A 26,378-nucleotide genomic window follows, 5' to 3' on the forward strand; every position below is an offset into this window, starting at 1 on the left:
AGAATAGTAAATTATAAAATATTAATTCAAAAGCTGCTTCTGAAGGGACCTTTGCCAGTTTTCAACTTGGGTTATAACATCAAGTCTTATTCTTTACCCTACAGTAGTGACGTTGACTTAAGAGGAGACAGTCGCGCTTTTTGCTACATAAGCAGGATCAGAACGCGCCCCATTTCCCAGAGGATTTCGTACATTTTAACCACAGGTCGATCCATGCCTGAGAAAGAGATTGAGTATAACTGATGTAAATACACCTGCCTTTTCATCTGGCTTCTCACCAAAGAATGAAAATCTAGGGCAGAGGATATGAAAGATACAAATGGAATGCTAAACATAAGGAAAGCAAATTTAACGGCTTCCTATTTCCTAATTGCAAGACTTATTTGATCTTAATCCATTTCAGACTGTTCTTAGTTCAGAAATACAACCCAAGACTTACCTGTCAATCATAACATTTACTAGCTTTGGGGGTTTTCTTACTTCCTGAACTTAAACTAAATGAAAAGAACAGGCCTACAACATCATTTGCATATCCTTTACAGACTGAATGGAGAAAACAGATTAAAGTTGCTCTGATTTTGACAGTACTTTTGAAACACCTTTACTTTCCTCTTATGCTTGTTGTTTGACTGCTTGATGTGAATTGAAATTGAAGTGTTCAAAATAGGAAAATAGATTTATATCTGTATGTCTGGATACTGGATATAATACCCCACTTATTTCAGATGTGCTTCTGAAGTACCTAAGGAAGCTCAATTTGAAAACGTTCTCACTAACAAAAGAAAAATTTTAAAAAACCCAAAACCACTCAGCACTGAAAGCAAATTTTTTAAACTTTTTTTTCCTGAAAAAATAATGCTTTAACCTAGTTTCATTGTCCTTTTCATTTTGTACTTGAAGCAATTTAATGATATGTCAACTTTTCTAAAAGTAACAAAGGGAAGACTTTTTAAAAAAAATATGCCAATAAATTACCACTTTTTAATTATGAAAAACATATGCACAAAATTACTTAACAGACTAAGCCATTATGAAGTCTATGAATACCTTGAAACAGTTACCACAAAACATATTTGGGGTTCTGCATTGATACCTATTTTGTATGTAGAAGAAATGAACAAAAATTTCCTTATTTAAACAGCAATGTTTTGTATGCTGTTCAGAAAAATTTGTGGCTATTTAAAAATTAATAAATTAATAAATTTTCACCTGAAAATAAGAACCAATGTGCATATGACATAAACAGATATATATTCCATTCCACTGACAGTGATCTAAAATGACAACAAAAGTATCTTTTTTACTTGTAAAATGGCTGCTGAACACTATCTACATGTTCAAGATAATGTGTTCCTCAAAAATCTACCTTGAGAAAACCAGAAAAGGTTTCCTCATCAATACTTTAAATATGTTTCAAGGATATGAATGTGAATAGCAAATTTATTTCTCTGCAACAGTCCCTAAGTAGATTCGTTTTTTAGGTAGGTGTGCTAAGATGTATGTCTAATGTCTACAGTTATATTAGCACTTGAGAATGTGGTCTTAGTTTTAGTCTCTTTAATTTAAAAAGCGTCTCCTTAATTAAAAAAGCACTCACCTACAAAAGTAAGCAGGATCACCAGCAAAAGGATCAGAGCACAAATGCATGGAATCAGTATCAGGAGCAAAAGTCGAAGGAACCTGGCAGAAGCCAGTTTCTGAGAGCAGCCATCCCCCATACTATCTTCATCTGTTCCTAAGACCTGAAAAACCAAAATGCAGTTTTATCATGCTGGGGACCATCAGTAATTCCTATGTTTTCAATAGCAGTCCTCCCTCCCTACTACACAGCTACATGATTTAAATATATGCTGTATACAGCTAATAGATTCTTAAGGACAAGTTGAGTGTAAATTTTTTTCCTGGTGGACAGTCTAGCACAATCGATATCATTTGTTAAATTTTACTCAGTATCCACAGACTCATAGCTTTATTGAAATTTCTAAACATTTCTAATGAACTGGATGTTGGATAGTGATTTAATTTGAAAAAAATGCAAAATACATCATAAACTTAAGGAATAAGGCTAAATACAGATTATTTTATAATTTAAAACAATCCATTACTAATTATTCAAGAGCTCTATGTTCTTGTTTATTTATTAAAGAATCAACATACTATTATAACCTTTAAGTGACAGCAGAAGACTTATTTGCAGAGTAATTATGTCTGATTTTTAAGTACTTTATATAATTATAATTTAACACAGTGTTCTGTAGTTTGCAAATCACATTTTCTGTTCTATGAGTGGAATACAAAAGAATAGAGGAACAACAATTTTCTGAATTCAACTGAGCTGTACAAAAATTCAAACCCCTGTAAAAGCCTAAATATGCATTTTATATTTTTTAAACCTAACTCCATTAATACTATGATCACATATACTGGAGAAACATCATTGGTTTTAAACAGAAACAAAAACAAAATTCCAAATTAATATTTAATAGCAAGATTGAAACTGTTACAAAGTCAATGTCCCTTTGTTTGAAATTGACCAAAAAATACAATCTTCCCTGTGATAACATTAAACTGGATGATAAGTTTGTTCATTACAGACAGTGTCTTCCCAAAGGATGACTAATAGTTTATCCTCTTTGTCAGGAAGATCAATCACATCAAAGTTGGTTGTGTCAGGACACAAGAGTAAAGGCATCCATTACCCTGACAGCCTCTCCCCAAAGAACCTCAAGAGATTGAAGTCTACAACATAAATAATATTAGTTCTTGTAAATGCCAGTCTCTGTGGGTTATCCCTTTGGCTGGCTCTGCTGAACGTGCCTTTCTGTGAAGAGCAGGTCATCAGACTGACTGGCACAAACCAAAGCTGAACTATTTCTTAAGGAATTGCTGCAAAGACACTGGATTTGTACCACCCCACAACCTCAGTCCCATTTACTGCACCGAATGAGAAAACCCTAGGCATAAGTAGGATTTGCAGAATCATCTTCTATCATTCTACATTATCTCCTGTTCCAGCATGTCACAAAGACTATTGGAAGGTAATTTTCCTTACTGATAATAGAATTACCAACTATTCCTGAAACCCCTGGTTGCTAGACACTGCAAGACCCTTGACAGACAGCAGAAGCCAAGAAAACTGCATTTGTGAAGTTGTATGTGTCTTTTCTGACACTGCTAAGCATCACGTCATCTGACCACTTCGAGACTCATCCACTGTAGTGCCTGTCCCATTTGACTTCTTTTCCTACTTCCACTGTTCAAAGTGAAGACATTAACACTGAAAATGCATATGGTATTGGTATGGTGTGAGATTCTAGTAGCATCTCCCTTGATAGTCTTCCTCCTATACCAGTGATTCAGTCTCAACACAGTCCTACTACTAGACTTATCTAGCAAGCAGGATGGTAAACTTAAAGATGTTGGATTTATCTGAAAATCCGAAACAGCCAGCTCAGGATGAGAACAAAGAGTGTCTGTTGAAACAGTCTGAGTGAGACGGCAAGGTCTGTAATCTGATCCTCATCTTCCACAACACAAAAAATATAAACAATATTGCAGAGAGTTAATTGATTGTCAGAATTGTCAGAATTATTTTTTCTTAATCAGCAGCTTATTCAGAAGTAGTAAATGTTTCAAACCAAGACTTCAGGATATCTCAGCTTAATTAATGCCTTGTCCACAAGTGACATCTAAAACATTCAGTCACAGATAAAGTTAAGGATTTAGGTGAATATTAGGAACTTCAATCCATGTAATATTCAGACAATACCTGCTTGACTTCTGGCAGTCCACAATTGTCTGCCTTGTCATATTGAAGTCTTCAGTGTCTGCCTGACATTTTGCTTCTGGTAATGCTGGAACCCAGCAGCTTTAGCTGCTGTACTCATAGCAGGCTTCCCTGAATTCCACAGTCTGAGTTTCCACAGCCTGTATTAGGCCCCCTTGTGAGTTCTGAGCACAAATAACAGAGGAATAACACAACTCTGCTATGAACTCAGATCTCCCAAAACTCTGCCGTAATTACTTCTAAAAGCACAGACAACGATGAGTAGATGCAGTCCTCCCACAGGAAAGGGGGCAATTGAGTTCAATACCCTATTTTGCCTGAAGCAGTTAAAAAATGAGATCTATAACTGAGCAGACGATCACAACCACATGAACACAGACTTCTCTTGAATCAGAGCATGCCATGCCTTGAAATTATGACATTCTATAAAAATGAACCTGGTGGTTCTGGGCCAGACAAGGAGCAGGACCATCACTACACAGCTCAGTGATCAAGGCACTCAGGGGCTGATTCTTAGTTTCTTCAAGACAAACAAATTTTAGATCCAGCTCATTTTCCTAAAGAAATTATTCCCAACCAAGATGCACTTCTTGCAAGTCCCAAGCAGAAATGTCCAACTCTACCCAGTGTAATACAAAGTAAATTCTGACCTGTGTCTCCACAAAGAGTTTGTCTTAGGAGTAACAACTTAGCAAGAAAGAACAAAATTTTTGTTCTCAAATATTTGAAAAAACATTCAGAAATAGTATCCATCATCACTTTTTGACTCTTTTTGTTAAGAGGGGATGATGACATTGATTATTTTGGAGGCACATGAGTTCTTAATAATCTCAAGCACAAGTGTTTAACTGACAGCAGTTATCACCATTGTCATATATAAACCTTAGAGTCAACCTAGCAGAAACATTAAATGTGTGCCAATTGAAACAGTGATTCTGTGTTTCTGTGAGAAATGTTTTCTGAAGTCTACTAGTATTGTAAATACTACTTACTTTACATAAATGTTCAAGACTAAATGAGAACATCAAACATTTTCTTTCTTGTCTCCTCCTGAAACCAATAAATCTCAATCTTTGTATTGACAACTCACTGCCACAGATTTTTAAATGGGCTGTTGTATCCAAATTTACTTTCAATGTCTGCTCAAGAAAAGAATGCTGTATTGTTAAAGACATGCTTCTTTAAGCACCATGAATTGTGTGTTCTGTAGAACTGCAAAGTAACTATTTATAGGCAATTAAACAGTATGTTGTATTTTTCCCTTCTACAGGAAAAGACCTCAGGAAAAACAATACACCTGTTTAAATCATCATCAGTGACTATGCAAGCATAAATTATTTTTTCCAGTTTCCCAATATTACTATTTTCCATCACTTGAACATCTACATTAGGTTTTTTCTGTCAATTTCTCTGATGAATATGAACTAAAACTAGAGATAGTGTTGCTGGTTCCTATATCAACAATGAGAATTTAATAAAGTGTCCTATAGATAAACATGAATGACATGAACACCTACTGTTTGTATATGCCCTGACAGTATTTATTTTTCTCTTGCCACCAAATATTGCAATACACAAAGAATACATGCACCAGCTTGAAGTGCACTAGCATGACAATGGTATCTGCATAAACTGCAGACGTGCTCTGTTCTCTCAGTTCTAATGAATAATGGAATATAGGAACAAATAATAGACTAAAGACATAAATAATGGAACTGTCAGATAAAAATGGGCCTATGGAAGGAAACAGGGGTTCAAAATGCTTTCTCCTTGGCTCACTTCAAGCTTCTAGGTTAGTGGCTGAGAGAAAAAACCAGTCTCCCTCAACTCTCTGTGTAGTTAACAGTTTCTCTGACTCATTCTCTAAGTCTGAGGTACCTGGTAGATACTTAATATATCTCCTTTTCCAAGGAAAGGACAAGAAGACTTAAAAGCAGGATCCTTGAGGGCCCACTGAAATAAATCAACCCTAAATGCTAAAGATTTCAAAATAAAATAGAGATTTAGCCAAAAATCTATAGCACTGGACTAAAACATATTCTCAATACTTGAAGAACAGGTGCAAGTTCTCTTCCAACCACTGCTATTAGAAAACTCAATCTAAGAAACATTTCTCAGAATTAAATACTGTGTGCACTACAGTTAGGAAATATCTGTGTTCATTTTTTAAGGGAACAAGTAGTTTGCTTTTAATACAAACAGGCTTTGTATTTAACAAGAATATAGTCAGAAGAGAGGATACCTAAAAACATCAGATAATTTCTTCTGACAGCTAAGAGGTTTTGTCCCTAACAATATTACATTAACCACTGCTAATCTGAGTGGCATTCTTTCAGTAAGGACTGCAATAAAGGAAATAGACTAAAACTAAATTCTGAGCTAATTTCAGTGTTTATTTTTTAAAAATTCTAGGTTTATCTACGACTGTTGGATCAGACTGCTCAGTTTATTTTCTGGAACCACAGAAGGAAGAAAAAAGTAAGATGAAAAAGAGTGTGTAGTCCCATCTGACTGCAAAAAGACTAAGAATTCATTGGACCAAAATTCACAGCTTATTTTCTGCAAGACGTGGAAAGAATCTGATCTCATGGCTGTCATTTGAATAACATCCCTGTCATATTAAAGCAGAGAAATGACAGATTACATTAAGAGTTATGGGTGAAAAGCCTAAGGCAGCATGCAATTTTCCTTTTAGATACTAAAAGTATCTAAGTTACTAGTCTATAAAACAGCCTGAATCATGGTATAAGCACTCGACAAAAATATCTCCTGCTGTTGTCACCACAGAACTAACAGATGTTCTCCCAATAAAGAAGTATCATTAGAGCTAATTGCCTGCTGTCAGTATCTTCTGTGCATGATGGGTCTCTACACAGAAATGTAGAAGACACCTCCTAGATCAGAAGCATTAATGTATCTTGAGCAAGCCATACACCAAAGCATTATTTATGTTTGTAATGGAGAAAAACAGAAAGAAGTACTACCATGAAATGCAGAAAGAATGTCAGAGGGCAGTAAACAGGTCACCTCATAATGCCATTGTCCTCAGAAGTCCTCATAATGCCATTGAGGAATCTGCTATCCAGCCAAGCAATAATTATGTAAGATTACAAAAACTATCTGCAGCTCTTCCCATATCCTTCATACTGTTCCTCTTCTAATGTTGAAGCAGTGCTCAGTTGTCAAGTCTTGTGATTTCATCTGCTTTTATGATGCTGGTCTTAAATCTCTAGATACTGAACTGACATGACCATACCAGCCATTACAGCTTTTCCTTTGCCATTAGAGGAAGATGGTTCCCATCTGTTATAGCTACAGAGCAAAAACTGAGCATGTGAAGTGTCAATGTTTAAGCACCAAACACCACATATGTATATCAATTTAACCATACTCATTCTTACAGCCTTTTCTGATCAACTCATAATATTCAAAGGCCTGGTAATGAGTAACAGAAGCTGAAAATGGCCTACATTTTTTATCAGTTCTGTCCTGTTTACATGAATACTAGGAGGCAGCAACACACCTCCATTCGACTACTTTATTGTCAAAAAAATATAACATCATACTTCAGTAATCATTGTAACAAGTAGAAAGTGTAAGATAAATCCTCCAGAGGTACAGAGTCACATGCTAAAAACACATATAGGCAAAAATTTGCAGAATATTTCATTTTCAGTGTTAAGAGGAATTAGAGAGCCAAACTGAAATGGACACTGACAAATGAATGTAAAGGTAGCATAAGAAACTGGATACTAAGCAGCTTTTGTCTGCATTTACAAGCAGTACCCAAATTCTAGTACACAAATTGAAGAACAGTAGCGTCATAGTTATTCTAAAATGAAATAGTGCCATTTAGTGGGGGAAAAAACTTCTCATGCAGTAAAGTAGAAAAAAAAACCCAAAAACAAACACCTTTTCATACAGAAGGCAGGAAAAAAAATCCAAACAAACAACCCTTTTCATACAGCAAATCAGCAAACACGAAAAGTATGTTATCATCACAAAGTTGTTATTTGCCAATAAAATGCACTATTTTCCTGATAGTTCAAGTTTCCTGTAATCTTGTAACTTCTCCCAGGGAATTCCATATCGTCAGACAAAATACAAATTGCTCACATAATCCATTAGAAGTTCATTTTGACGATCAGACCTCCCTTCTCTTCCATGAAATTAATCAATCCAAAATACAGAGTATCTCACTAAGGGAGATGTCATATAAAGCTGGGCACATCTTTCCAAAATAAGTATTTGGTTGGTGCTAGAGGCCAGATTCTTTTGCCTGAATCATAAACATGAAAGTTTGGAGTTCTGAGCTTATTCTCATCTCATCTAGTTCTTCAGGGAAAGAATACACTGTTCTATCCTGGCAATGTAGTGGACTATAAAGGCACTTTGAAAAACATCTATTTGACATCAAAATAAACATAAATAATTTAATAATTGGTCTCCCTAAAAATATTTTATTTAGACATCAGAAAGCTACTGACAAGCAAACTACTGACCTTGATTCTCTATTACAGGTAATCTACGCTTAACATCTCATGCAAAAGATGGAAGTGGAAAAGAAAGGATTTTCATGGATTCCATGTGTGATATCAATAACTGTTCTCCATCTCATTGTAAATAAGAACTAGACACACCATTAGCCAACATACACAGTCAGTACAAATCTGTCTTCAAAATTTGAATTAGAAAACAGGGAAAAAAGGATATTTATCATTACTAGAGAAGAGTAGTATCACTCTTACGATGTGGTCCCTTCATTTTTAAAAAGAAGTGCTGCTGAATAATGATTTTGTTGTGGCATAAATGCTAATTGTTTACATACTTTGTTATATATTGTACATATTTACAATTATTTATCATTTCACTGATGTAAAGTTAAAACTACTGTGGGGATACTTCCCACATTTACAACGGAACTTTGTTGAATTCTCAAGAATGTTCAGATTAGGAAATAGTACAGCTGATGGCAAACTTACTACATTTCTAAGTTCTCTTCTTTATTACTCACAGCTGGTGGCAAAGATGTGTGATGCTGCCATTCCTCATAAAATGAGCAAGGTTCAGTAAACATATGGAAGATAGCAAAGATTTTTTAAAAACTGAAGTATGTATGAAAGGCAGTAATTTTAAGGATTAGACTATGGTTAGCATTATCTGATACTTCTCAGTGCCAGAACACGAACATCCATTCAGCCCACTTGCACAAGCAGTGGGAAATTGTTCTGGGGAAAGTACTATTTAGCTAATGCAGAATTCATGCTTTAGGGGTTCTTAGCTTTCTTTAAGTTGCTACGGCTTGCAAAAATTACGCATGGAAGTTTCCACAGTGCCGTGCTGTTTTTCTGAACACACAGAGAGACTATTCTAATGCTTTCCTGACTACCCAGATGTTCATTGCATTGAGCTAAGCACTCTGAACAGCGATGGCAAGCCTCTGGCTACACACTGCTGACAATCACAACCCAGCAAGCAGGGAGTAAGTAACACAGTACCCTCTTCAGGTTCCTGCCTAGCTGGGAATTCAATGAGCAGATGTCTGCAGAAGAGCCATTAGCGTAAGAAAGGCAAATTTGAAAACCATAAAAAAAAAAACCCACAGAAAAATCTTAGTGGTCTACTTTCTGACAATAAAAAAATTGGAAAAAAACAAAACCATTTTGAGGGGGTGGAGGGATACTGTTAGTGGAAAACTTCCTCTTAGAAGAATCTTTCAAGCCTGGAAAAATAGAAAGGGCAAAAGGAAATCCTGCCTGTCCTGTGGCTCACATTCAGTGTATCAGTCACTCACTGCCTATGTAGAAATGCCATCAGAAGTCCCACCCCACACCTTTTTTCCTGTTAATGCCTCATCAGTAGGTTTAACCCTCTGTGCAATGCCTATTGCTGATTATGCAATTGCTAAGCCCATTTGAAATCAGAAGCTTTCAATTAGATTAACTAGATGGTAAATTAGAATGCAAGCTAAAAAATTGCAGGAATCTTTTTAAAAGTATTTGTCTCTTTATTTTTGATGCATTTTAATAATTTTTTCATTAAAAATGCATAATTATTCTTCAACTATAAACATCTACCTAGAAGAAATTAAAATTTAGAATTTGAATGTATAATGTTAACTTTACCGATTTTTTTCTGAATTATGATTTTAAAAGATACTAACCCTTGGACCAAAGATAAGGCCAACAGTAATATCAATCAAAGGAAAGGATTTGATTTAGTGTCAAAGCAAAGCCTTATCTGTTCAGAATAGCTGGATTTTTATTTGACCTCCTCCAAAAGATGAAAATGGGGTTACACAATGTCACAAAGGTTGATAACCTACTGTCCTAGGGTGACGTTATGATGCTTGTATCCCCATTCATATGTTCTGTTTCTGTGGGATATTATGTTCTGTGCCTTTAAGACTGGCTTTGAAGAGTGAAAGTTTTGTTTGGGTTTTTCTTATCTAGGACACAGAGACGGACAGTGCATAGGGTTGCTTTCGCTTTTTTTTTGCTTTTTCTTTTTGCCTTGCTCTCTCGCTCCTGCTTCTGCTTCACTTCTGCTTGCTTTTTGCTTCTGCTCATTAGCTAGTTTAGCTAAACAGTCCAAATTTCTTCCTGGACTGTTTCTCCTTTCCTTTTTCTGACCATCTCGAACCTGCTCCAGACTGGGACCTGGGAACACCAAGTTTACACCGTGTGGCCTGCAGCAGCTGCCCCAGCGCCGGAGGGTCTGAGAACAGAGCGACCACCCCCTGAGAAAGATTCTGAATTTGTCATCTTTTTCTGAGTGGTATCATCCGGTATCGTTCATTTTGTGTGCTGGCGGGTGCTGTGCCTGTTAAATAAACAGGTTCTTTCCACTTCTTTCTGAGGAATTCTTCCTGAACCAGTTGGGGGCAGGGGCCATGTGGGTTTGCTTTCTGGAGGGGCCCCTTTGGAGATTCTCTACCAAATTTGCCCTAAACCAGGACACCTACCACCTAAAAAATTTAGAGGTGACTCATTCATTTTTCAGTAGGGTACCACTTTGTTCAGAAACATGTCATCTTTGAACATTTTGCTTCACTAAAAGAAAATAAAGAAAGAGAAGAATATTTTTTTTAACTACCAGGACATTGAGACAGAAATAACTGGAGAGGTGACTAGAGATTAAACCTATCCAATATTGCTGAACTTACAAAAGAAATGAGCCAATGCAGAAAAGATCAAGTGGGTTAACAAGGCACTTACATTGGTGTATATATTTGACTAGGACTTTGATATAATAATTAAGCTTTATGGCTCACATAAAGATTTACGGGATAAAAACATCCATCTAAGTCACTGAGACAATAACAATCTGATTATTTCATCAAATAATAAAAATTCTACTGTATTTATGGCTAGAAATATTCAATTTGTCATCCCTAGAACAGTTGTCAGATTTCCTTCCATTCACATTTTCTTTGAAAAACTCCAAGAGTCATAGAATAATCCCATCTATGATAAGGAAAAAGCAAATGAAAACCATCTGGAGTCTCAAACCATCCAAACCATCTCATACCATCAACACTATTCCCAATCTCTCACTTTATAGGGAAAAGGATTTGTTAACAACTTCTAAACACATTCAATCATAATTTCAGACTTCCTTTCCAGGCTTTTCTACATGCACTTCAAATTATTTAAGCTAACACCCTTAAAATGGCTGAGCAGGGACAAAACGAAGCTTATGAAAAGGCATTTACTACATAATTCTTCTGTTATGTAGTTGCTGCATATTGAAAGGCAATGTAAGAAAAAAAGAAAAAGAAAGATAGCTACTTACTCTACAGTTCCTAATACTCTTTCAGATATATTATCCATTTTGGCAATATTTGCAGATGCACAGAACTAGCTTTTTCAAACAATAAAGTATCTCTCAGCAACATCTGTCACTCATGGCAAAAAAGGAAAGGGTGTTAAGGTGAGATGGGCTCAGCAGTCTGTGTTTCTTCCTGGAGATGTGAAAATGCAGAAGGCTGGGAAAAGCCTGAGAAACATAGCCTGTGCTGCTTCAATAATCTCCAGGTGCCACTGGTTTCAGGACAACTTTACCACAGGCAAAATAATCCACCCAGTAAAAAATTTGATAGCAAAAGCAGCAGCAATGGAAAATATGTCCATGTTGCTCCACTGTCCCACAGTAGTCAGGAGAAAACATGATTGTGTATTACTGCTATCTGCTGGACTATCACATCCATGCAGAGCTGCAGGACTCAGAGATGTGGGATGGAAAACTCCTCAATGCTACCTACCAGAGGTTTTATTTCCAAGAGAAAAGACCTGGCTGCTTTCTGAAATCACTAGTGAGAGGAACAATGCAAGGAGCACATAAGCAATTTCTCACTGCTTCACTCAGAGGCAAAACAGGGGGGAAATGAGAGTCTCTTTCCTTAGGAAATGTTTCCTGAATCTTTGATGTTATCAAGAAATTTTCAATAATATTAGAGTGACAGTATAGGCTATTTTGAAACTAGGAGTTCTTTTGAGGTGATGAACAGTAATAGGAATTGCTCTAGGCAGTTACTACTACTGCTAAATCACTGCCAAGTGAAATCTCTCTCTGGCATCAAACAAATCAGTTCTGAAAGATTCTAGCACATTAGTTTATAAAACACCGGGTCCTGTATATGGCAGAACTGAGTGTTGCATGTTTTAGGAAGGGAAGAAGGGAAAGACAGACTTTTGACAATCACCAACCAGTCCCAAGCAAGAGCACCATACACTGAATATTGGAATGACCCTGAACTACAGCACATGAATTGGAGTAGATGAAATTTGATGCAGTCCTAAAAAAAAGGAAACTCTACCTTCACTTCCTATCCCTTAAAGAACTAGGTGAAGATCAATTAAATGTTCAATATACAAAATACTTCTTTTGCAAGAAAAAATTGGCCTTGGAATTCTAGAAGAGCAGTAGCTTACAAGAGCATCTGAAAGCAATGCAACCTGACAGTCTTTTTTCTGACAGACTTACAGGAGCTGTCCCCCAGGAGCAGCACCTGAAACATCACAGCACAAACTTCACCATTCAAAAGCAGCTCTGTCAGTATCTGATTTTCAGCCTCTATTCAGTTTGCAGAGGTCAAAGTGCTAAAAAGCTACCTTATGCTGGAAACAACTCAAAAAAAACCCAGAGAACTGTAAACTGTGTGGCACCCAAACAAGCAGATTATGCAAAGGTTCCATTCTAATGACAGAAATGATCAAAAGGAACAGAAAGATGGCTGGATTATTCTCATTCCTTCATGATTTGGGGACAGGAGAAGAGGGACAGGGAAGCAGAAAACCACAGAGGCAATGCTGCTACTCTGGTCAGTAACCCAGCGACCACTTGTGTCCCAATTACATGGACATCTATGCAGGTGGCAAGCTGCTGGCAGCAGGGAGACTGCACTGCAAGTTTTGCCTCCTTGAGAAGAGAGCAGGAGCTGTTGTGTGCCAGATATGCCTAGTTCCACCTGGATCCACACCACAGGACACAGCTGAGCCCATCAACCAAGTTGGTGGTGCCTCTGTGAAAAAGTATTTAAGAAAGGGCACACGCACCACACAGGCAGAGAAGCAGGAGAAGAATGAGATACAGCAGAGGAAACACCAAGGTCAGAGAAGTACATGCTCCATGGTAGAGCAAATACTCCCAAAAGGACTGCAGCCCACAGAGGATCCACACCAGAGCAGAGGATGAGTAAGAACAAGGAGTAGGAGCAGTCCTTCCCTGCACTGTTCATGGCCTCACTGAAGGGACTGAGTGCCATCTGTAGCAATAACAAGGGGGAAGGAGAGGAGTCTGGAGGGAAGCTGAGAGGTCTGAGAAGTGAGAGGTGTCTTCCTGAAAGGTTTTAATGCTTGCTTCATTTTTTGTTTTTGTGTCACAATATCTGAGTCAGTCAATATGTATTAATCAGTAATAAACTAATTTACTCCACTCGAGTCTATTTTGCCCATGATGGTAATCATGAAGGGATCTCCCCGCCTTTATCTTGACCCATGAGATTTCTCATTCTTTGTTTTCTTCCCCATCCCATAGGATGGGCTAGGGAGAGAGCAAGTGGCCATGTGGGATGGAAATAAAATATTTAAAAAATCTTTAAAATCTTGGCTGTGGGCCGAGGCCAAGCCACCACCACCCCTAGAGTTGGCTGCCCAAAGGGCACTGAGGGCCAGCAACTGAGACATGGATGAACCAGCAGCATCAGACAGCATTTTCTGGTGTCTGTTGCTGGCTTTAACCCCCAGATATTCAAGTTTCACAGGTAAAACAACCAGAAATAATAGATGCACAATTTAGTTACAAGCACTGCTTTAAATTATAATGTCTAGAAACCATAGCCAAGGAACATCTATCCCTTCAGGGGAGCAGCTGTCCGCACAAGGTAGGCACAGGATGGAATCTAATTCAGACTTCAGAGGTAGCAACATTCTCACCTCTTTTTGAAATGAGAATCTCTTGCTTGACAGTCATCTCGTTATTATTTTTACATTTAGGAAATTAACCATTTTTTGTATTTCTTTCATCTTTGCTGGTTAGAAAGGCAAGTCGAAATTAAAACGCCAGTTGGAATTATCTGTTCCACAGCAAAAATGAATTATGCTTCCATCTGACAGCGACAAAAGCATTCACCACTGGGGCATTAAAGTGTCCACAGATTTAGGAGCGGGGGAGCTCTCAGTGCTGACGGGAGCGCCCAGGGGACAGCGGGAGCCGGGGCCCGGTGCGGCACCGAAAGCCGCCGGGACCTGCCGGCGGGGCTCCCCGGCAGCTCTATTTTTACTGCGGTATGTTTTGCATTCAGACTTTCCACTGCAGGCGGCCCGGGTCAGGGGATCCGCTCTGCCGGGGGAATCTGACAGGTCAGCTCAGCCAGAGTTATTTATAGAGGGCGGGGGACTGAGGGAAAGGATGCGATCGGCATCGTATTCTTCTGGCGCGGGGCTGCGGACTGCGAGAGGCACCCAGGAGCAGCCATCCCTTCGCCCCTCAGCACAGCCGGGCAAGGCCACAGCGGCCGGGAGAGGGGACAGCCCGCTGGACACGGGGACAGCCCGCTGCACACGGGGGCTGCTGCCGAGAGACCTTCCCTCTTTGCCCCCACTTTAACTCCTGCAGCCTCTCGGGGAGCGAGGGCCACCCCACTCCCTGCAGTCCCAGCAAATGGAGGGGGGGCTCCCAGACCCTGGCACCCAGAGTGAGGCCCAGGACAGTTGTAGGTGAAACTGCACACAAGGCAACAACTGACTGCGGAAGGCCAAGAGAATTAACAATTGAGAGGCAATGAGAATAGTCAGGCTGCAGCTATCTGGATACTGTCTTCAGTCACTTCATGAGTGGGAAGACTTTTGCAAAGAGGATGTAAGCTTTCTTTCTCCCACTATGACAATCCATCACTTCACAGCAGGTTATCACCTACCCTTCTCTCCTGGCACTGGAGAACTCTATGTACCCAGCCTGCCACTTATGAGGTCCGTTTCTTTTCAGTAGGGAAAGAGACTGGGACAGATTACAAGCATCAGTATTTAAACTGTAATCACACTGCCCCCCTCAAGCCCTGCTGCTTACTTAGCTGCTTCATCCTGAAGGCATTTAGGTATCAGGAGGTGTCTGGCAGCCACATTTGAAAGGGCCTAAGCTGCATGTGCAAGTCTAAAACTGCCCTGCTGCAAGTGGCCTGATATCCACCCCTGCCAAACCCTGGCTGGCATTCAGAAACAAGACATTCATCTGGCCTTGTAAGCACTTGCTAAGGATGCCTGACATGCTGACAGGACTCTTCCCACACAATGAGCTACAACCACCGTCTTTTAAAACCTGACCACACTAGGAGATAGTGCCAGCGTATGTAACTGCCTAACAGCATGATGTGTTCAGCCTGAAAGCACATAACCTGGTACCCAGGGCTTCCCAGTCCAGGTCAGGTCGAATCCACAGCTCCCATTTCTTAAGGAAGTACCAGTAGTGCTTATATTGTGTCTCCTGGATTGGGATGACCTGAATCTGCTGGACCTCAGCATGGCAAAGATTGACAGAGTTCAAACATCCACTTAGCCACACTGAAGTTCTGTCTTCCTGCTTGTGAACAAAGGGTTTGTTTACAGTTCACCATTTGTTGGTTAGAGCAGTTGAGCAGGAGCTGCTGGATTTCTTTGACAGATACAACAATCCCAAAATTCCCTTGCCTGTTTCACCTTCAATTGAAAGGACCATTCTCCTTCTGACAAATGAGATTTCTGTCTAGGTGCTTATCCACCTCAGCCTCTGCACATATTCCTTGTCTGGCTGTGCGACTAATGACAAGAAATTATGTGTCTGGCAATACATGGGCTTAATACAATGCCAGGTCAGTAATGTTCCTCAAGGGAGCTGAGTGCTAAGACCTAAACATGCATATCAGCTTAGCAGGAAAAGAAAAATTTAAAAAAGAGCAACTCCTACATTCAAGTAAGCCCACATTTTAAAATAATTACTGGCACTGTTAACAGTCCTGGCTTTGACTTGTATCTGCAGACATCATCTAATACATAATTAACAGCCAAACAATAACAGAGATATATAAAATTGCCCTGTGCACATTTTATAGAACACCTCCAATCATGACACATTTCCAACCATCCACATACAATACTTTTAATTCACTGGACATTCCAGTTATCTGCATACAGTTGAGTGCCAACTAAGACTTATGGAAAGGAAGTGAATTTTTTCTTCAGCATTTTATAGCTCCAGCTCCAAAAGACTCAGTAAAAACAGTATTTTGTCCTGATGGCCTCATGAGATACTAAAAGCACAAGCAAGCTCCTCCAACATGGGAAAGCATCCTGTACTGCCTGGCTCACCACCAGGAGAGCCTTCTCAGGAGGATAAGTGCTGGTGGCTTCCTTAAAAATGCATGCTGAGGGAGGATTATATGTGGGGTTGGAGGGCCAGGCTTCTCCACAGGCAGAAAGATCTGCCTGTTGGGGTACTTCATAAATGGCCTTTGGAGGAGGGAAATAAAGTCATGAGCATTTAATTTCTAAAAGAGGTTTAAACACTGTTTAGGATTCCTTTGTTCAGCTGGAGGAGTCCCCATCTTTCCACAGAACCTAGATGTCCAAGGTCCTCTGGGGATACCACCAGCATTTATAGGCAGAGTAGTTCTCTAATTTCTTGTATTACAACTTTCCTGTTTGGACTATCTCAGTGAAACATTCATTCATTCATGTGCCACAGCACCCAAGAAGCTTATAACAGAGATCTCCAACTAGAGCATCCATTACAAAAACAAACAAAAGAATTTAGTCTGCTGACTGGTCCCTCTTTTAGGAACACAGGAAGGGTGTACGTACCCATATGGAAAAATCTACTACTACACTCTTACTGCTGAAAGCCAAAACTTCCCAAGAGATCCTGTGAATGCATTAAAGGCTCTAGATATTTGATTTCACTTCAGAGTTTCATAATTGCAACCAGACTGCTAGTAAATTAAGTTAATTAATTAACTGCCTCCCATGAAATGCATCCAAGAACTGCATTTTAAATCAAGTGGAGCAATGATACTACTGAAGTATACTGCCGTGTTTATAAACTTGTCAAACCCCCTGCTGTGGCATTTCGGTCGCGTACGATCGGTGTGACACTGCGAGAAGCTCCGTCGCCCTCTCCGCAAGTGCCACTCATCAGGCTCAGCACTCCGGCGCGGCCCTCGCCGGTCCCTCCGGGCGGCGGAGGGCGAGGGCAGCCGGTCCCTCCCTGCGGACGCTGCCGCTCGCTCGCCGTGGGCTCCCCGCTGTAGAGCTGCGGCCTCCGCCGTGCCCGCCCCTCTGACAGCGCACCCGCGCCGGGGACACCGGGGAGACACCTGCGCCCCGGCCAGCGGAGGGAAGGGCAGGCTCAGGGGACTCACCCTCCGAGCTCGCACTAGCGCAGCAGCCACCTCCTGCAGGTTCCCTCTCGCCCTCTCTTATGCAGCCTCTCCCATAAGGGCGGCCGACTCTCTCACCCCTCCCACAGGTGTGTGCTGCGAGACTGCCCACGCCACACCTGCGCTATCTCCTCCGGACACTTGCAAGCACACAGGCTGGCTCTCCCTGGAAGGATTAAGTGCCCCCTCTGTGACCCTGTACAGGATCACCTCCTGACGGTCAGCGGTACCATCCCGCCGGACAGCCGTGGGAGGGGGCTCGGGGTCCCTCTACCCGACCGCAAGATGCACCGACGCAAGGATAAAGCCAGGTACCGCTCATGTCGGGGGACAACTACCGCGCCGGAGTCAGGGTGCATCGGTTCCCCGGGAGCCCAGCCCCCGATGGAGCTGCCATGACAGCCCTGACAGAGGTTAAGCCTAAACTTCGCTCCTGCAAATCCTGGCCGGACCTGTTGTCGGATTCGAACAACTCTCCACTCCTTCCAGCGGCAGAGCATTTACCGGGCACAGCAGCCCCGCTGATCTTCCGCGCTTGGTGAGAAAAGCGGGTCGAGGGGGCCGCTCGGTCTCCCTGAGACGCCGACAACGAGCGCTTCTTGGCTGCGGCTCACCTGCTGCCTCTGAACGTGGCCGTCCCCGGCGCGTCCCCGCAAGTTTAGACACAGGAGCGCTCCAGGACGGCCCCATCGCGGCAGGTTGGGCGCGGCAGGTCACTTGTCCCCGGCCGTCCCCTAGGCCGCCCCTCCGGGGGAAAGGGCCCCGTTCCTGCCTTTGAGCCACGGGTCCATTCTCGCTACAACAGCTCGGCGAGGGCTCCTCCTCCGCCTGCCCGAGCACCCTACCGCTCAGCCCCGCGGCGGCAGCGCAGGCTGCGCGCCGCACACGGGAACTGCCCCTGGGCCGGCTGAGGCCGGAGGTGTCCCCTGAGCGCGCTGCCCCCGCCCGCAGCCCGGGGGTCACCGAGCGGCGGAGCCACCCGCCCTCCCAGGCCCCCGGCCCGCGGTCCCCAGGCGGCCCCCCGCGAGGAGGGGAGCGCCCCGAGGTTCGCCTTACCCGGCTGGCGGAGAGGACCTGCCGGTAGCGCTCCTCCTCCGCAGGCAGGGCAGGGAACTGTTGTGTGGAGAGCATGCTCTGGCTGCTGCTGACCCCTCTCCACTTTGGCCGCCCCCTCACCGTTCCCTACCTCGGTCTCCGACGAACCGCGTCCACCCGCCTCCTGCACAGACACACTTGCGAGGAGGGCTTCGCATTTTGTCTGCTCTGCAGACTCCCCCCTCCCCGCTCTTCCACCCAATAATAATAAACCTCCGCGAGAAAGAGCCACATCCCCACCCCTTTCGCACACAAGGCTCTACCCCTTGGGGACACGCTGAGAGACAGCCCACTTGCTAATTTCACCCTAAAGCCATCCCCCAGGGAGGGCGGATGGAGTGGGCACAGGTTTTGCGCCCCTCCCCATTCCCCCATCCGGTTAAGGGACGCCTCGTCACGCTGCGAAGGGCTTCAGGTAGCAAGACAAGCCTGAATCAAAGATGATGTAAGGGGCAAGAACCCGCGGGGCTCGCCCCTCGCACCCCTTTACCTTGGCTCGCCGGGGCTCCGCCGCGCCCTGGCCCCCGGGCCGCCCGGACGCGCACTTGCGGCTGAAGCGATAAGAAGCCAGCCCAGCGCACGGACCTGCGGGCGCTCTCGGCCCACCGAGTCGAGGCGCAGAGTTCAGAGCGGAGATTGGCAAGCGTGGGCCAGACTCCCGTATCCCTTCATTCATCCGCGGGTGGACTTCCCTGCGCTTTATTTTACGTTACGGTCCGGCAAAGGCTTTCCTTTCAGCCCAGGGACGGAGAGTTTCGCGCCTGCAGGGACTGCGACGCTTCCCTCTGTAGCACAGCGGCTGGTCTGTCGCAGCCCGGCTTCTAACGCTCCAAAGAGAGCTGAAAGAGGCGCTGGCACCGCAGAAGCGGAGGGGAAAGAGCTCCAGCAGGAGGAACCTCCCGGAGCCAACGACACGTTTCCCCAGCTCGTTCCCCGCAGGAAAGCTCCGGTCCCAGCACCCTGGCGACAAGCCTGCCGTGCCCCGTCCCTCCCCTGCGAGGAAGCGCTGCGCGGGAGAAGAGCGGCGACCCGACAGCGTTACCCCTTGTCCCCACGCCGGTCCTGGTCCTGACCGGCCCTAACGATCCGGAGCTGGAGGGATGTGCTGGTTGTTGCATATCTATTGAAGCAAAATTCTCAGGCCAAGAGCCAAGCTGAAGCTGCAAATGACAGAGCAAATGTCCTACCCCCATGAGATACCAGCTTTTAAGACCTGCATTTGATCTATTTGTCCCCTTGCCCTGTGTTTGTATTCAAAGATGTCAAGTCTGACTGAAGCCCTGGTCTGTGCACACAACAGAGCTCACCAATACTATCCAAGAACAATAAAGTCAACAGGACAAAAGGCAAAACAATAAGTACAAAATGGGCAGAAGTGTGTGCTACCAGAATAGAAACAGTTCAGGACTCTTCCAAGAGTCACAGGGACTACTGCCAGGTTCTGAGATGACATCTGTAAACCAGAAAGGCTTCCATTTTTTCCTGTGTATGATTTAGTACTTCTGAAATGCTATCATTCTAAATGTAAATCAGAAAACTCCCAAGAAAATGTGAACCACCACCTCTCTATGAATATGGCTTCCAGCCCTGTCAGCACTCTTGACAATCAGTGAGGGTGATACTCCTCATCACAGTGTTTACATTTGTAAATAAAAACACATGATGTTATATATGCTTATATTTAAATAATAAACAAGATGCTTAGCATTTTTTTTTCAGTTTCTTTTCCATACCTGTATTTCTGTACCTTCAGATTTAGGCCCTGTTACCTTGTGTGCAAACGTTATGGTGCAGACAGTGTTCTCTATGCTTCTGGAGTGCCAATGTACTTAGAGGCTTCTGCTCATGGTAACTCAGTGCTGCACCTTTTACCTAACCAACCAAACATCTCTCCAAACCAACCTCCAGCATCTGCAGGAAAACAGTGGTGGTTTTAAAACAATTGCACCAAAAATAGGAAAAGCATGGAAAGAGAGAAAAGAAAGACCATTTATGCAAAATAACAAATATTTTGTGCTGTAATGCCAGAATCAAACCATAATTTGTGATTCATTACAGAGATTAGGTAACCCTGTCAAAACTCTAATAACAGTAAATGACAATGTGTATCTAAGAGGTGCAGTACATGACTCAGACTGCAAAGCCAGCTTGGCCTTGGCTGAGGATGGCTTCAGCTGGAGAACTGTGAATTCCAAACCCCAAGCCAGTCTTGACTCTTAATCTCAAACTAATTTCCTCCAATAGGAGTGCCACTGAAACTGGAGTTTCACAACAAGATTCAGCAGCATACAAAGAAAGCCTGAGTTCTGGTTTTGTTGGTGATTTTATGGAAATCACTGCATGAGCAACATTTAGCATAAATAATGCTTGGTTGAATGAAGCCACAGTTCCCTCAGAGCATGACTTATTCCTACACAGCTGCTGTTTAGCCTACCTTACAGCTGAGTTTGATGTGTCACAGGTCATATTCATACACTATCCATACCACAGAATTGTTTTCTGGTAGCACGGCATGTAGACATTGTAATGCAGTGTTCAAATAATTCATTAACATCTAACCATCTTTCCATCTTTGTGGAAAGAAGTATATCTCATTATCTTATAATTAATTTGACTTAATTTGATTTTTCCCCTAATTTTTACCTTGCATTTCTTTTCCTAGGAAATTCAAGACACGACAGGTTCTTAATTTTCTAATTCTCTAAGGCAACTGACTAATTTACTTGAATAAGAGCAGACAGGAATACAAATATATTCATGAAGAAAGGAAAGGGAGCAATTGAAATGCTCATAGATAACAACTGGTAACAGGATGCAACCCCAGCAGAAGAGGGATATCAAAACTAAATGAAAATGAGAACAGGGCCACACATGACCCTGTTCATGTGTGTCCAAACAAGAATGCTCCAACCTAAAGCACACACATCAAGCTCTCACTGCCTGGCACTGAAACACACTTCAGACCAAGCATCTCTGTGCTCTAACCTCACAACACACAAGCCCATCACTCAGAGAAAGCTGGCACAGGACAGATACGTTTTGGAGCCTGAACTACTACTGAGATGACAAACTCAGAGTTCACTGCTTTAAAGCCACAATCAAACATAGATGCTTTTATGTACAAATTTTGGTGCTATCTGCTTAGTACCATTTCTTTCTCTAGTAGTTAAGGTCAGCACAAATGTCTAATAAATCAGCTATATTTCTCCCTGTGAGGCCAAAAAAATCTACCAACTCCATTCCCATTTGTTTCACCTTAAACAACTTCCCCAACCCATTTTCACAATTTTGTCAGAGTAGTAACATGAAGAAACACAATTACATAATTTCAGCATTCCTCTGAGAAGGAAGAATTATCACTACCAGAGAAGGGGGCAGAAAGCATACCTAAATCTTGGGCTGCAGTGTGTCAGTCATCATTACCTGGGAAGTCTGCTGCTTCACTACACCAGTCTTTGAGAACAAACAAATTTTCAAGTTGTTTTTGATATATTTATTGTCTGACTTGGTTTTTACATTAAATTAACACACACAATGGATTGATACTGTTACAGGGAAAAAACTTGCCCTAGGAGTTTCCAATCTCAAACATACTGAACAGATGTAAAAACCTTGGCTCAATGGAAGGATACATTTTCATCACAATGCATCCAGAATCAGGAAAAGCCACAAGTTTTTTCATTTTACACATACCTAAATATTCTTCATGTTAAGTCATCATCAGGCTTCTATTACTGTAATTTCCCTTCAACAGCAGGTCTGATTACATAATTTGTTTTAATGTATACTGATCAATATGCATTTTTTTGTAAGCTGTTAACATTAAAAATATTTGCTCATTACATTATGTAACAGCACATTACATAGAAATTGCTACCAAACCCTACATTCAGTTCAAAATTTCTTTTCTAAAATTACCATCTTTCATTAATATTGAATAAAAGGTGATTTTATCTGTATCTTTTCCTTCAAAGGTTGTTGACAACACGGAGCTCCAACCAAAGAAAGACAAAATATTAACTGTAAAAATATTTTAAAGAAACAAACAAAAACATACTGATTTATTAAACTGCAGATTGCTTGAACCCCCATACTTTTTTTATGCCAAGAAATAAATATCTGGTTCAGCAGGCAGACCAACAGAGTGCAAATGACTCAGATGGTTGGATAAGATATACAGAACTATTTTGAATAAAATTTCAAAAATAGGTATGCCTTGCATATGCAAGATTCAGAAGAGATACAAATCCTTTAAGAAAGGGAATACGCCCACTCACACACACCTTTCTATGAACAGAATGAATTTGTATAGTAAAAAATCATGGCAATCTTTAATGAAGATGATCAATGAGAAGCCTCTTCCTCTCCAGTATTTCCCACAAATATGCAGAAAAGAATACTAAGAACTTCTTCAAACATCTAGTAACTGCATTTAATTAGTATAACTCACTAGAGAGAGGTTTCTTCTCTTTGCTGTAGAAGCAAGGATAAACTTTCCATTTTAATTATTTTAAAGCTAGCAGTAAATAAAAAAAATTAGTGATAGTCATACAAGATAAAAGCTGTTTCCACAAAGTTCTCATTCATGTTGATTTCCATATTTCAGCCAGAATGATATATTTTTGTACCTTTGGATAAACCATCACATTTTACTTCATCTGAACAAAAATACCTCTCCTTTTTCCTTAGTGACAGAAAAGTTACTGACATATGCAGTCACAATAGAATAGCATCACCTCACTCTTGTTAAACATATCTGAAATTATCTTCCAAGCATTAATATGATAGAAAAAAGTTAAAGCAACAATATGAAACAATGTTTACCTTTTATACTTGACAAATAAGAAATTCAACGGAGATGCCATTTTGCACAGTGCAATTTCAATTAATTCTACAGCTTTAAATACTAATGGTCTGACACATAAGTAATATGCATCTCTAAAATTTAATTTACAACCAAAGTACTATAGAATAGCATCAATCCATGCTAAATATTGCCAAGTTTTCCCTACCTTTCTCCTCATTCACCAAACTTCTGTGAAAAACTGAAAAGAAACTAATTTTATCTGTTTTCTTAACCTATGTAATCAAAAGCTTCTGCCTTTTTGCAGCTTTTCTATTTTATTCTCTTGCTGCTGAATCAGAATTACAATTGGATATCTGTTCAAATTAATACTGGGTCCCTTCACAATTAAGTCAAAATCAACCAAAAGAGCTTTCAAGCAAACTGCAATGTTTTCTGCTAACTCATACATATGGTCCCACTGCTTTTGTAGGATTTGTGATTAAATTATATGCCTGAATTACAAGGGTATAATACTAATACCTGTTGGCCATGCACCCCATTTTTTGCAGGAGCTTGTAATCACTTTGCAGTAACCTGCAATGCTCAAGTATCAGCAAAAAGTTTCTAGCAGAGGTTTGAAAATTCAGCTTTCTCATTTCCCCATTCCTGAACTGAACTTGCAGTCTCTCAGCTGAGACTACATAGCCTCTCTGATAATCCTGAAGCCAGATAAAAACCTTCCAGTTCTACCCACCAATACTGATAACCTAAAGCAAGGTATTCACAAGTGTCAGGAAGAAAATATTTAAACATTTGGAAGTTTAGCTAGAAGGTTTAAATGTGACTACCAAGCATCAAGCGGCTTCAGAACATCATATTACTGTATTGTTACACTGCCCAATTACATTTTTGCACACCTGTGCAAATATCCAACTCTGACATTTATCCATACGAATAGTCAATTGATACTCTTAAGTTTAATTTCAAATTGTTTTTCTGCTGCTGGCAGTTGGGGCAACAGTGAGAATGCAGCCTTGTAGCCTGAAACTTCTTGACATCCATGTTCCGCATATGCATCTGTCCACTAAAGGAACTTTTCAGTTAGTTCAATTTTGAGGAAACAAGGGTGGGAAGGGGCAGGGTGAAACAACAAAAAAGCAAACCCCACCGTTTGTAAGGGGGGAAGGGCACTGTTTTGTTTGTGATACAGCTGAATTGAAAGATAGTTTACATTTCCTTTATCTAACAAAGCTCTGAACAAGTCCCCAGAATACGCAAGCCTAAGTGACCCCAGGTTCCCTGTTAGTTGCCATAATTAAAACTGGTGTGAAGCATAGAATTATTGTGTGATACAATAAAGATGAGCATAAGAACACTAACCTTCAATAAACAGCTAAGCTGATTTTACAGGAAACATATATTCAATAAACCATTTTATACTAAGCTATTCTTAATATTATGAAATGGAGACAAGGAAAAATAACAGAATAATAGAAGAGATGTTAACAAATCCCAGTCAAACTATCAACACTTCAGTGTAGACTAGAATCTACTATTACTTTTGGTGTCTGACTTCAGTTTTGTGCTGTGAATGTAATAACACAAAAGGTGACATTCCTTTTCTCCTCTACGTTTTTCTTAGCAAAGAGTATACATACATAATCTATGCTTATTAAGTTCTGTTACTCACAGACTAACGTTGTAGGAATAATAGCTACCTAAAGTCCAACTGAGGTATATGAAATATTGTGTTGTTTTCAGTCATTGTAGACCATGAGCCATGCAACCATCACAACAGCAACTCCGAACACTGGCAGCATAATGAAGTTCTTGTACTTTTGCCACGATGATTGTTCAACTTCTACCTCATCCTTTCTTCTCTTATTCTTTCTTCGCCCTTTTAATCTGTTTTCAAAAGCTTCCAGTTCAGCCTAAATAAAGAGAACCATAGGTAGTTGACATTTGTATCAGAATTAAAAACAAGGAAATATGAAGGTTTTAAATAACATTACCAAGTAACATTCAATAGAAGTAACTGTCAGCCAGGAGAAGTTACACATCTCACAGATGTGTACTACACCCATAGATTGGCACTACATCCCACAGGTACAAAGCACACTGCTTTCAAGTATTAAACCATTGTTTAGTTTCCTATAAAAACATTGCCAAAAATGCAGCCAACTGAAGTTTTGCATGCTCAGTTTTTTAACTCAGGCTGAAAATATTAAGCTAAAAATAATGTTATTTCCATGAAATATGTTAAAAATACTTTTTTTTCAATTAAAAAACACATTTGCATTTAAGCTATTTTACCAACTTCCATAAGGGCATAGGCTGAAATCTTCAAAGACATTCCCTTGTAATAAAGATGCACTCTGCCAAAACTAAATTAATAAAAACATAAGTAACTAAAACTCTATGTTATTTCCCTCAATTCTTTATATTTGCATGGTCACTAAATTTTAGATTCATTGCCATAATCTTAGATACACACAAGAATATTTTATTTGTTAAGTGTTGTAACTTGAACATTTAATCACTCATATGAATGTAAGAGGTATATAATATCCTTCAGTAGGAAGCACATGCCTATAGGCCCAAAAATGGAGCAAAACAATTGTAAAAGTAAGAATGCCAGGCTTCCAACATAGAATGGTAGTTTCAGGGTCCTGTCTGGAATAAACAATAGGATCTCTGATCCCTGTTCCTCATCCCCCTCCACATTTATTTTAAAAGAGCATCACGAGGATAAAGAAAAAACTCACTTGAGTGTACAAAGCTGAAATAACACTGGAACTAGG

At 40.9% G+C, this 26,378-nt stretch overlaps 2 protein-coding genes across 8 annotated transcripts in view; both read right to left on the reverse strand.

Moving 5' to 3' along the window:
- Positions 1-19,747, reverse strand: part of CORIN (corin, serine peptidase) — a 120,557-nt gene extending 100,810 nt beyond the window's left edge. For 4 of the 6 annotated variants that reach the window (XM_030947027.1, XM_030947026.1, XM_030947024.1 and 1 more), the window contains exons 1-2: positions 19,282-19,747; positions 1,598-1,742 (exon numbers count right to left, since the gene is read on the reverse strand). In XM_030947027.1, coding sequence (XP_030802887.1) covers positions 1,598-1,742; positions 19,282-19,467 — 331 coding nt within the window. In that variant the 5' untranslated portion in view covers positions 19,468-19,747. Of the gene's footprint in view, positions 1-1,597; positions 1,743-18,752; positions 18,977-19,281 lie in introns of those variants that run through there. The other 2 variants (XM_030947025.1, XM_030947023.1) reach the window with 2 other exon arrangements.
- NFXL1 (nuclear transcription factor, X-box binding like 1) overlaps positions 1,700-26,378 on the reverse strand; it is a 65,681-nt gene continuing 41,002 nt past the window's right edge. The window contains exons 22-23 of one of the 2 annotated variants that reach the window (XM_030947029.1): positions 25,296-25,508; positions 1,700-1,742 (exon numbers count right to left, since the gene is read on the reverse strand). In XM_030947029.1, the coding sequence (XP_030802889.1) occupies positions 25,335-25,508 (174 nt within the window). In that variant the 3' untranslated portion in view covers positions 1,700-1,742; positions 25,296-25,334. Of the gene's footprint in view, positions 1,743-22,261; positions 25,509-26,378 lie in introns of those variants that run through there. The other variant, XM_030947028.1, reaches the window with a different exon arrangement.

The sequence above is a fragment of the Camarhynchus parvulus genome, chromosome 4, assembly GCF_901933205.1.
Source record: "Camarhynchus parvulus chromosome 4, STF_HiC, whole genome shotgun sequence".
Classification (NCBI taxonomy): domain Eukaryota; kingdom Metazoa; phylum Chordata; class Aves; order Passeriformes; family Thraupidae; genus Camarhynchus; species Camarhynchus parvulus.